The sequence below is a fragment of the Semicossyphus pulcher genome, unplaced genomic scaffold, assembly GCF_022749685.1.
Source record: "Semicossyphus pulcher isolate SPU_LCO1_2020_fin unplaced genomic scaffold, fSemPul1.0.p SCAF_9, whole genome shotgun sequence".
Taxonomy (NCBI): domain Eukaryota; kingdom Metazoa; phylum Chordata; class Actinopteri; order Labriformes; family Labridae; genus Semicossyphus; species Semicossyphus pulcher.
This window is the reverse complement of record NW_027211770.1, coordinates 26,187,580-26,200,837: the sequence shown is the minus strand read 5'-3', so window position 1 is coordinate 26,200,837 and position 13,258 is coordinate 26,187,580. Positions and strand designations below refer to the sequence as shown.

Genomic DNA, 13,258 nt, shown 5'->3' with positions numbered 1-13,258 from the left:
GGCAAAAAAGACAGCAAGCTGCATGGACAGACAGACAGATAGATGGATAGCAAGATAGATAGTTTGCTTAATATCAATATAGATGATAGACAGATAGATAGATAGATAGATAGATAGATAGAGAGATAGAGAGATAGATAGAGAGCAAGATAGATAGATAGATAGATAAATAGATAGATAGATAGAGATCAAGATAGATAGAGATCAAGATAGATAGATAGATAGATAGATAGATGGATAGATAGATAGATAGATAGATGAACTGTTAGCTTGACAGCTAGGTAGATAAACAGAGAGATATAGAGCCAGGTACAGTAGCTAGGTTGCTAAAATAATATAGCTACATAGATTGCTAGATAGCTACATAGCTAGCTAGCCAGCCAGCCAGCCAGACAGACAGAGACAGACAGGAAAAAGATATCTAGAGTAGAGGGTCAGAGGCAGAGACAGTCAGAACAATACATGAGAGAGAATAGCTGGACGGGGACAAAGAGCAGAGAATCGACAGAAATGGAAATCTCTCTCTCGCCTCCACAACAGAAAAGACTCAACATGGGTGACAGAAAAGTACTCCCACTCCTCATTAGTGCTGGGATCCCACTGCTGTTCTATTCTGGCACCCGGCAAATCATATCTGTACCACTGAATACCAAAAATACATTAAAATACTTCGTGAATTATGACTGTTTTTAAACTTTCATTGTCTTTCATCCACTAAGTGTGCGTGATGAGAATCCCGAAACGACTGATTGCTCCTGCAGGTGTCTGCTTGCCACAGACAAGAAAATCAAAATTGACAAGACAACACCTAAAAATGGGTTCGCTTAAAGAAGGGAGAGAATTTCACAGTCGGTAAGTTTTAGTAACCAGCCATAAATAGTTAATGCTGTGCAGCCAAACATTGCTTAAACCCACAAAACTTTATATTCAATTCCAGGTGAGATACCAAAATGTTTTCAAAATAAAAAAATATCAGGCCATCGAATGGTGCAGCCATAAAAACAAAAAAAACTTGAGTTTATATTTATTCATTTCCCTCGGTGTTAACGTCACAGAGCTTTAATTAAGAGCTGGAACAAGATGAAACACCATATGTGCAGTATGTGACACTGTCAGACACCCTGGCAGAAGCTGATACACCCAACCTTTCAGCTAATTATAACAAAAATAAGAAGAACACTGAATATTAAAGTCTAACTGAAAAGAAATGTTTTTGTTTCCTGCTACAGGGTACATATGCGCGCTGAATATTACATGAAACCAAAAAGACAAACTTTGGTTTTTATGATGACGCCTACAAGTTCAAGACTTTCCATGCAACCAGTCGACTGTCACAGTGACTAACAACCAGATAGTAGCCCTAAACAAAAGAGCAATAGACTTCTAACAACCCACATCAGCTATTTGCTAAAATGAAGAAATAAAAACACTTGTCTTGTCGAAAGAACACATGAACTTTCACAGTAAAAAGGGAGCTGATATCGCCATTTTGCAGGCTAGTTACCTAGTTGGTTAATTGGCTAATAGAAAAACAGCAACAGCAGCAGCACCACATTTTACAACTAAAAAACAAATGTAGCTTTGGTGCACGTCGATGGTTGTATCATCCTTACTTTAACACTGTTGCTTGTGAGCTGCAGCAAAACTTTGTTAACTTTGTCTTTGGTTCTCCTGCCAGGTCTCAACCTGACAGTCAGTCAATCAAATTTTCCGTTTAATAATAAAAAACAATTAAAAAACAGATTAAAAACACATTATTTTGGGCTGCAATAATTGAGGAGTAAATGTACATTCAGATATGGAATTAGAATTATATTTTCAATAGTTTTTATAATAAGGTAAAGACTTAAAACAAATGCAGAAAATGTTCATAATTGGACTTCTGGCCTGCTAGAGTCGCTCCTCGTCGTCTCATCTTTAAATTCATGATCTTGTGCAATAGAAGTTCTTACTACATAATAACTGTCAATACTCCTCAATTTAACAGCCACCATTACTTCCTGCCTACTTTTGCAGATAACTATTGTCGTATTGTTTTTCTTTTAAGCACTACACTTTGCATTAAACCATACACTTTATATTTTCACTTATATTTGGGTTAGGGAGAAAATCAGGGCCGATAGCGATGTTTAAAACAACAATTTTGCCGGTGGCCGATGCCAATGTTTTTTTCAATAAATGTAATTTTTGTAATCATGAATGCCCTCGTCTGGATAAGGGGACAAAATTAACTTTAATTATAAAAGAATAAATGTATTCAGGCCTTCATCACACTCTTTGAGAAAGCCCTATACATCTTTTGATTTGAACTTCTTTCACATAAAAATAATCTTTTTTCCTCTTCAGCCTGTTATAGAATCACCTGGTCATAATACAAACATTTTTCAGTGCCTACATAGCCTAACAAAAATCTGAAAACATAAATACCTCTGTGTATAAATTTACTGCACACTTAAAGCTGTTAGATAATAAAAACATCGGCTACTGCCATCGGTGCATGCCACCTTATTTGTTGATGGGCCGATGTCTGTCAACGCGGGCGATATCGGCCGATTCCGATGTTCAGCCGATGCACAGTTGCTCCCTTAATTGGAGTTGTTTTTTGTATTCCTTTAATTTTTTACTGTATTTTTGGAGCTATCTGGCACTATAATTTCCTTCGGGATTAATAAAGTTCTATCTTATCTTAATTTAATTTCCACTATACTTATTAATAACATAATAAGCTTTTTTTCAACACGTTATAAAACTTGCTGTTTTGGTACTAGAGTCAAATCAGTGAAACCAAATATTTGCACATAACATCCAGCCTTTACTCTTTATCTGGCACTCTCTCTCTCCTCTTACCTGGCAGACGACGGGGAACTGTGAGCGGTGGACGTGGTGACCATCAATCCCCAGCGGGAACACTGCAGCCAGAGCCATCATGCAGCCCACCGCTGTCATGTTGTTCAGGTACGGCTGGGAGTTCTGGATGTAGCTGGAACAGAGACGGAGTCACACAGAGAGAAAGAATGAATTCATTTAGAGAAACACTAGAAATTACAGTGTCTGCTTAAAGGTACAATTTGTGAAATTGTAGGTAAAAAGGCATTAATTGTGTGGTCGTTCGGCTGTCACCTCTTAGAAATGTCATCAATTGCTGTTAATTGCTCTCCTGTTGTTATTTAAATTACATTTTATCTTCTTTATTCCCTGGTTAAGACAGTCTGACAGGGTTTGGTCACAGTGCTGAACAAAAGGTCCAAATATGGAACACGGCTCCTCCCGGGGGATCTCCTTAAATGTGTGACTGACAGTCATTAGTTTAATTAGTGTGAAGTCAGTGCACTAATGACTATCATGGGTGAAACGTACAGTTTTTTAAGATTCTTTTAGGGTACTTTTTCAAGAGAAAATGTCAAGCATTTGCTTGTTCCAGCTCTTTAAGTATAAGGATTCTTTTTCATTTATAGTAGTAGATAGATAAAGAGTCTCTGGGCTTTAAATGGTTGGCAAGTATGTAAAAAAAACACACATTTAAATGGGTTTAAAACTAAAGGGATCTGTACAAAATAATTACCGTAAAATTCGGTGTATAAGACGCACTTTTAATAAATTTTTTCTTTTAAAAACTGGGCTGTGTCCTACATACTGGTGCGACCAATATGCCAGTATAAAATGCAGAGAGAGGCTTTTTATTGTGGTACGGTATTCTACCTTGACAATGGTGCTATATCCTAGCTAAAGCTTCGTCACGGACATGCGCCGTCATGACCGCAAGTGCAGCTGCCATGCTCACAACAATCAAAATACGTAGGCTGAGCTCAACTACAGCACCGGTAGCTGTAACTCGACATGGTGAAAACAGATGGTAGGCTGTAATTTGTGTGCATTTTGAATGTGTTTAGATAGTGTTAAAATACTGTGTATACACATTTTTATCAATAAATAGCTAAAGAAAACCTTTTTACCCTCTGGGATACCACAAAATAGGCTGCGACTTATATCCAGATTTTACGGTAATTTAAAAAGGGATGGTAGTAATAATAAGCTAAAGCTTCAGCCTACACATTTTTTGATTTGTCACTGTTTCAATGATAAAATATGGCTTGTGATTACTAATTTATTATTTATTTACATGTATATTTAAGTTGTAGAAGATTAAATGACTCCTGAACTGAACACAATCTGAGGGAGTCGAGGGGTCTATCTAAAAACCTAAACTAAACTAACAGCATGGCTTTATGACATGAACGATGTGTTTTCATAACGTGGGTTAACACAGTGTTCTGCATCATTTCGCAGTGGCTGCTTTAATTCGTTGTGGGTGTCCTAAGCTTCTTTTTTCTGCCTACCTTTCTGACATCAGATGAAAGTTTTAAAATCTTGTCACTGCGCTAAAGCGTGGCTGTGGTAATCATGCACCCTGTTCTGTATGTGGAAGTAAAGACAGGAGCTTAAAAGGATAATGAGGCAAAAAGTAATTATCATAATAAGGGAAAAATAAGTGCAGTGATTTCTATCCGGTTGAGTTGTTGTCTGTGTATTGATGCTACATTAGAATAAATCTCACTGTTGTTATTTTCTCAAAAACTCCAGATTTAATCCGCACCCACCCTCTCCAGCTCATCCTGCAGCAGTAGGTGTTTCTTATTTATTCTTTCATCCTGTTGACCTGCCCTATTTGTCGCCCTGAGGCCACACTGCGTATTTACTGTAGAGCCTTACACTCAAGCAGTCTGCATACAAACAGGCTTTAACGTATACACACATGCACACTGGCCCCAATCCAACCTCTGATACCCCTGAAAAACCTTTAATGCTGTTACACACCATGAATATATGATGTGTGATGCACTGCAGGAGTTTTTTTCTGATGTGAAGCGCTGCGATCGCTCCTTATCATGCACCAGGTCTTGTGGTTACTTCGATTGAGGACTTTTATCTTTTGTGTGTAGATTTCTTCTCTGAATTGTTGAATAGTTTTTAATATAATAACTTCTTATGTGAGCTGATGATTGCTGTTGATGTTTCACATCATCAGAAGATATTCTGTGATCAAACATAACTGAGGCTTCACTCAAGACATCAAAAGATCACACCGCTGGCTACACTCAACAATAGATGATTCGAAAGCCTGCAATAACAGGGTTCTTTTTACCATTTGGGGCTGGCAAAAATAATTTGAGAACATACAGCGTTGGTATATTATTATCTTTTAAGTTGATCTGTGGAACATGAAAGCAAACAGTTGTTTATTCACCATCCAGCAGTAACAAGGTAACATCTTTTAGCTCTTCTTTTGGTCTCCACCACCTCCTGAGGGAAATACCTGATACTTTATCAGGTAACTCCACTTTATTCAAAAACTAGTCACATACTATTTCTATCTTCTGTGTGGTGTAGCGGGAGGTTTTTCTGAGGTTTTCTGCTGCTAACTCTGCCCACTGTGGTGGAGAGAGTAAACTCTAAGTAGTTTTCAGGCCAGCGATTTAAGCATGTACTGAATCTATAATACTCAATCCTACCAGAGACCCCTTTTAGATTTTATTTATAAATTAAATAATTTTTAAAATAAAAACATGAATTACAGCTTCTTCAAATTGTTTTGTTGTTTCAGTTTAAAGACAGCGATTGCAATAGACTTGTTTTTGTTTTAAAAGTGAACCGGTTATTTGTCTCCTAACAAGGTAACATCTTTTAGCTCCGTTTTGGGTCTCCACCACCTCCTGAGGGAAATATCTGATACTTTAGCCGCTAAATGCTCCACTTTACTGAACTCCACTAGTCACATAGTGTTTCTGTCTTCTGTTTGGTGTAGCATGTTTTTTGGAGCTTTATTGCTGCAAACTGCTGCCCACCATGACGGAACACGATGCTAAGAGCGTAAACAAAAGTTTACAGGCCAGACAGCTGAACAATGTGCTGACTCTATAATTCTCAATCCTTCCAGAGACCCCTTTTGATTTTTTTTCACTTTGTCATTCGATCATATCTGAAATAAAAATAGGAATTATAGCTCCTTCAGGTTGTTAAGCAGTGTTTCAGGTTAAATACAGTGATTGCGTTAGACTCGTTCTTGTTTTAAAAGTGAATTGTTTATGAATTCTGTCTCCTAACAAGTCAGTTGGTAGAAAACTTGTTTTGTAAAAACAGCTTACTGAATATATTTGATTTGATTTGATCTGACTCAGAGTGTTTTGGCTGCCGAGAGCAGCCGTCGGTGAAACTGTGTTTGAAATATAATCAAAGCTGGAAGAGGGCCTGACTGGCACACTGGAGCCAGCCAGAGATACCCAAAGGAACAAACCTCTACGCTTTCCCAAAAACTCCTGATAAGCTTGTGGACTTATGGGACTTTAAATCACTTTGACTCAGGTCAAACATAAAAATACTATGTTTAAAGACTTCAGAGATATGCTTCAGTGGGTTCACAGACATGTATTAAGCTTAGAAATCCGAGATCAAAAGACATTTTTAAAAGGAAGTCTATTTGCATTTGGTTTAGGGCTATGCTTAAGCTGCGACAATGAAACCAGCTGCTGGATCCAGAAAAGCCACACCCAAATCGCTAACTTTGTAGTCCCAAAAATCGAAACTCAGCGGTGCTCTTCAGCGTTTACATCAACCTCAAAAGAGGGAAGGATTTCAGTGTACAACAGGAATCATTCTTTCTTTGTTTCATATCCTAAAAAAACAATCGCGTTCACACAAGAGAATGCAACAGCATGATCAGCCCTGCCGGAGCAGCTGGAGGCTGTTACAGGAAATCATTTCACTACTCAGAGCCAATGTAGCTCCGCAAACAGGTGACCTTCATGTAACAAAAGCATGTTTTCAACCTCTGACGGCCCATTTTATTCATCTATCAATTCTCATTATTTTCTGCCTTAAAAAAAATCCTTTTAACAATGACCTCGCTCAGCGGAGGACAACTTCATTTTGACAATTATCCAAGGTATCCTGCATCCATAGTGCCTCTTTGAAGGACAAACATAAAGGGAGCCAATCCAAACAACAACAGCCCATTAATCATATATTGACACTGTAGCACCCTCTTAAATTGGGCATATGCTTTTCTGGAGAAAGTTTGCTGACGTTTGAACTCCACAGCTAAACAAAGGACGCACATTTACAGAGAAACAACTCAAACTAATAACTTATAACAAGCAATAACCAATACACCTCCTGTGGCTAATTGGCTGGAATCATGTTGTGTAGCGGACCATGAAGAGATACTGAATTTGACATTAAATTTGACCAAAAGTGTCAAAGATTTTCATTTAAATAAATGTCTGTTAAGTCTCTATCTATCGCTGAATGAAAGCCTTTGCATTTGCAGTATTACAGACTGGGTGTCTGTGCCGACATTCACGTAAAAAATCACAAGCAGCGCCCAGTTAGTGACGCGTTTTCCATCAGCGAGCAGTGGTTGGTCTGCCAGAGAGGGTAGGCGGAGCTAAGCGGCTGCTTTTCCGGTCTCTGCGAGTGTTGCGAGTAAACAGTAATCTACTATGGCTGAACAAACAAAGAAAAGATGGATGACTACAGATACAACTTCAACAATAAGTAAAAATCCAAAGATAGAAACAAATTTGACGCTCAGATGAAGGCAAACGGAAAAGGAAAGGGGCCGAAAATCAAGGGTTACAACCGGAGCCAACAGTGGACGTCTCACACGCAACACTGTCTGGATATCTGGGAAGTGTCAAAGAGAACGAAACTGAGATCTTCAAGATTACCACTTCAAATAAAAACATGACAGCAAAATGTTCTTAATATTCTGCCTCTTACTTTCTCTAATAATGAGTGAAAATACTCATTACAATTACCAGAGCCCACAATCAAATCTTCAAATGTCATCTTCTGTCCAATATTCACTCAGTAAAACAAATAGATTCAGTGTTCTATGAAAAAGAAGAGAAGAGGGAAACTTTTACATTTGAAAGGCTAAAATCCTTTTCAACAAATCATCACAACAAATAATTGATTTTCAACATACTTTTTAATTAATTTGTGTGGTTTATTTGAGTTGTTGTTGGGGCTAAAACAAATACATATACAGAACTTCGGTGCATTTTCAGTGTGAGCCTGGGAGTCAACTGATAGAGCCCTCGATCATTCTCTTTCATTGTTGGTGAACTCACCGGACGTTTCCATTGTAAATGTTAAAGGTCAGACAGACGATGCCGAGCAGGATGCCGAGCCCGGCGAAGACGGACACGGCTGCAAACAGCTTTTGAGACAAAAACCTGTACTCCTCGATCACCACGGTCCGATCAGCCGGAGGTCCAGCGCCTAAACAGAGAGAGGAAAAAAAGGTGTGAAGAGAGAGAAGGAATGCTTCTGGAACCGTCTTTTCATAATTATAATGACACATCCCACGTCTGTATGTTAACCAACTGATCTACAAAATGATTAATAGGATCTTAGGGTAAAGCTGGTGATATTCTACTGTCTAATTGGGCACCCATTGCATCCTTCTGAAGATCACAGTTTACATATTTATATAGCTCCAGAAAAAATGAAGAGACCACTGCGAACATTTGTTCTTCTCTGGTTCTTCTATTTATAGGTTTGTGTTTGTGTGACATGAACTTTTGTTTTATTGTAAACAACCTTTCTCACTACTTCCAAATGTTCTCATAGATCTTTTGTTTGCAGAAAATGACGACTACTTAAGAAAACCAAAAGATGTTTTTCAGAGCTCGAATATCTGGATTGGGCTGGCCGTGACATGTAGAGAGAGATGCTGATTTAAGGAACATCTGGGTAGTCTCTTAAAGACCAGCTCCAGTCATGTTTAAAGACACATAAAACGCTCTGCTTGAAATAATAAATTGTGTCTGATTTGTTTTTTTTCTGCTAAATACGTTTAATTACCTTGTAAAAATCCTCCCAAGGCATCTCCTCCTTCTCCCTCATTAAAAATTCCTGAATCTGCATAGTCCCTCACACTCAGCACATTTCCAACCGCCCCCTCTGTCGCTAAAACAAAACACGACTCTGCCATCGTTTAGCGGCAACTTGTTGAAACTTAGCTAGCTTGAAATGTAGTAATTAGTAGTAACGTTAACATGAGTAGTCAGAAGTTAGTTTGCAAAAATTACGGTTATGTCGGTTACAGCTGGCTCGCGCATCGCCGAAGTGGTTGCCATAGGTTACACATAATGATATGCATAGCGTCACCCCGTCCATTAACGGGATTGGCTCCTTAGGTTTGTGACATCTCAAACCTGCCAATCTGAAAACGTGTTGTTCAGCCTTTCCTTGGTACACTGCAGTTTAAAAGCAGACAGGCCCAGCCATGGAGATGACTGCTGATGTTGTGCCTGATTTGTCTTGTAGCACATGAAGAACACCACATGGAGATGTTTACAAGGTTAAACACTTGATGTTCACTGGAGGGGGGCTTTAATTTTTTCTGGAGCTGTAGTTTAATGTTTTGTGTTTTGTTGTTGAAAATAGATACATAAGGGAAATAACTAAATCTAATATATCCTTGTCATGTACAGTATATAAATACGTTATGTATGTAATCATATTTAGGTTTGGGTGATCTTGAGCTTATTTTGCGAATCAAAGTTAAATAAGATCAAGTGTGCCGTCTTTGAAGTGGCAGTGATTAAACAATTACTCAAGAGATAGAGCAACAAAAGCCAATCAGTCGATGCATTTTTCAGGCAAACAAAAAAACACTCACAGGTTCCAGCTTGTCAAATGTAAAAATCTGCTTCTTTTTGTCAACATATATGAGAAAATAAGACATCTGCAGCTGGCTCTGACACACTATGATGACAAATGATTAATGCAGAAAATAACCTGCAGAACTGATAATGAAAACTAAAGTTAGTTTCAGTCTGTCTTCTTCTATTCTTAGAGCACGACGGGCATAAGGGCAATCAATACTAGACAAGAGTAACTGAAAGTTTTGCAGAAGATACTACAGAACTTTTTATTAAACCAGGGAAGTATCGCTTAGGGGCGAGCTCTGTTCACACCCACACAGATACACAGACCTTTCTGCCGGCCACTGAGAAACTCCACTGCTGCAGTTTGGGGTTAAAGTGCCTTGCTGAAGGGCAGCTCAGCTGTGGAAACGAGGGAGGAAGAAATGCTGCCGTTTCACTTTCCTCACGCCAAACCAACACGCTCACTTCTCTGGAATGACTGAATGGATCTCTTAATGACTGAACAATCTGCTCAGGAGTGGAAAAAGTTCAGTATAAGCAGAAAAAAAATTACTGCAATAAAGTTATATCGCATAACTGCTCATAACTTTTTGTGATGACCGGGTCATTGAGCCCTCTGAGACTTTAGCAGATCTGATTAATCTGAGTGCTGCATGCAATATCTGGTCATCGCAGTTCACACAGACTAAAGCCTGCAGCTTCAGTACAATATACATAAGTGCTTAGCCACAGAATTACACAGAATTACATTACCGGAAATGTCCAAAGTTTATTATCAATATTCTCTACACTTTCTCTCAAACGCTGCACTCGGGTTCTCTCTCTTTCTACAGATTTACTACGGCTTAAACCAGCCAGGGAGTCCATTAAATGTTGTTTAACATCAATATCTGTAAATTAAATTCCCGTCAAGGCATGCCGGGCGTTCAGCCAAGGTCAGAGCGAGGGCTGTCAGATCTTCACTTTATCTGTGTGAAAGGGACTAATGACAGAAACAAACAACATAAACTTGAAAAAACTGCCCTCTACTCGTTTATAGATTTTAAAATGTCTGACCAATAGTTGCAAATCATGAAGCCTTTAAGCTGCATAAAAGCTTTTTCAGACAGTGAAATATCTTCACAGACACCTCCCCCGGCGCTGCATTGGGGCCATTTCTGTAACATTTTTCAAAACCAGCTGTGCAGAGGTGAGCGAGGAGCCAGGGATTCAACTTCTCTCTCCAGCACTATTTTTTCATTCCTGACACAACTATTTCTGTCACTTTTCACAGGAACAACTGAGCGCAACGCTGTGAATGTTTTCCAGGAGAAGCTGTCAGAAAATACGTGCAGCTATGCCTGTATTTTTAAACTAGATCACGTCTTCCTGCTCTGTAAAACAGCTGGCTTTTCACTCAATCTCCTCGTGTGGCTGCTTGGAACAACTATGAACACTTTTAATTTCAGACTTGGTCACACAGCACGTCGCTCAAACCATTTCTATTTGAACTGCTTTGAAGAATTTCCTTCAAGCCCCCCTCCAGTGAACATCAAGTGTTTAACCTTGTAAACATCTCCATGTGGTGTTCTTCATGTGCTACAAGACTTATCAGGGACAACATCAGCAGTCATCTCCATGGCTGGGCCTGTCTGCTTTTAAACCGCAGTGTACCAAGGACAGGCTGAACAACACGTTTTCAGATTGGCAGGTTTGAGACGTCACAAACCTAAGGAGCCAATCCCGTTCGTGGACGGGTTGACGCTATGCATATCATTATGTGTAACGTATGGCAACCACTGTGGCGATGCGCGAGCCAGCTGTAACTGTCATCGTAATTTTTGCAAACTCACTACTGACTACTAATGTTAACGTTATTACCACTAATTACTACATTTCAAGCTAGCTAAGTTTCAACAAGTTGCCACTAAACGATGGCAGAGACTTGTTCTGTTTTTGCGACGGAGGGGGCGGTTGGAAATGTGCACAGTGGGCGGATTATGCAGATTGGGGAATTTGGAGATTCCTTGGGCTGATTTTTACATTAAAATTATTTTGCAGAGAAAATATATCAGACACAATTAATGATTTAAAGCAGAGCATTTTATATGTCTTAAAACATGACTGGAGCTGCTCTTTATTATTGAGGTAAAGCAAGTCAAAGAAAACCAACAAAACACGCTATGCACTTGAGTCTGGCTGTTTGCTTAATGCATTAAATAAAAATCCTACTTTCTGTTGTTGTTTCTCATATTGAGTACACACGGTTGTGCACACATGTACACAGCCTACGGGTTAGAATCAGCGCAGGAACCTTCATTAAATATGTATAATGCTGAAGCACAGAGAAGTGAAATATACAACTATTAACTGTTTCTAATCATTTACACGAAATGTCCATTATGCTCTAATGTTATGTAGTAATCAAGTCCAGAATTTTGGTGTCAATTCAGAGTTGTAGCTTGAGGGTTTAAAAAGTGTGTGTTAACACAAACTCCCTAATTATTCATGCCTGCGCAGCTATAAACCAGAGGAGTCCTCAGTGAGGGGGTTCAGAGAGGGGCAGATGGACAGGGAGCCTCTTTCACCCTCAGCAGCTTCTGACTGTCTGTCTGATTAAATATGGGACTGCTTGCAGGTTTGTGTGTCCGTGTGTGTGTGCGTGCAATCCAAAGTATGCATATGCCAATGTAGACTGTGTATTTAGTGTATGCATGATAGGCACGTACACTTATACCATGAGCGAAGAGTGGATATACTCTGGAGGATGCATGTGAGTGAAGGGGAGTGTTTATGTGTGCATACAGTCAGTGTGAACTTGTGAGAAAGACAGTGTGTGTATGTCAGAGAGGAAGCGGAGCCGGGGTGTCAGAGCTGCGTGAAGCTGATGTGTCAGATGTCAGAGGAAAGTGTCAGTGTCGCCCCCTCGAGGGTCGCTGGGTGTCAAAACGCCCATCATGCTCTGTTTAGAAACTTGTCACCGCCGTCACACAGCCGATGTGTCTCTGGTGTCATCTGCCCGCAGTGTTCAGCACGTAAAACTCAAGCTTTTTAAAGACGGTTTTATACCACAGAGAATGTAATTTCATGATCATGCCAGCCAGGATCCCAGTAGGATATAACAATAATTAACAGTGCTATAATTAATGACATCAATTTGATCTGGACCTGGTTAAGCAGCACACTATTCATGCATAAAAACCCATTTCAATTTTTCCTGAAATCAAAAGCTGCAAAAAACAGGAGACGAAGAGCTTCCTAAGTTCTGTAGTAAGCCACAGTGACAGTGATTGTTACGGATGTGTTGGTAAACAGCCTCTGTTGTGCGGAACACATAGTTATAAAAACCCCACTCTTTAGTTTCATGTTACCCTACAGCACTGCCTATAAATTTCAAAACCAACATCACTGTATTTTTAAAGACCTGTAGGTTTCCTGTTTATGCTTCAATTTAGGCTTTAAACATCGTTCATGAGACCTAAAAGAAAATACGTTGTTTATGAGATTGTAAGAGAACGAGAAATGTCCTTCTGTGTAAGCTACAGCGTATCCTCTATACAAACCACATGAGAGCCTTGACAGCACTCACAACACGTGTTGACGTG

At 39.3% G+C, this 13,258-nt stretch overlaps 1 protein-coding gene across 1 annotated transcript in view; it reads right to left on the bottom strand.

Annotated features, from left to right (window-relative positions):
• Positions 1–13,258, bottom strand: part of gabbr1a (gamma-aminobutyric acid (GABA) B receptor, 1a) — an 87,503-nt gene that overhangs the window by 15,652 nt on the left and 58,593 nt on the right. Inside the window, exons 16-17 of the mRNA XM_069655652.1 lie at positions 8,130–8,280; positions 2,848–2,980 (exon numbers count right to left, since the gene is read on the bottom strand). Of these exons, the coding sequence (XP_069511753.1) occupies positions 2,848–2,980; positions 8,130–8,280 (284 nt within the window). The remainder of the gene's footprint in view (positions 1–2,847; positions 2,981–8,129; positions 8,281–13,258) is intronic.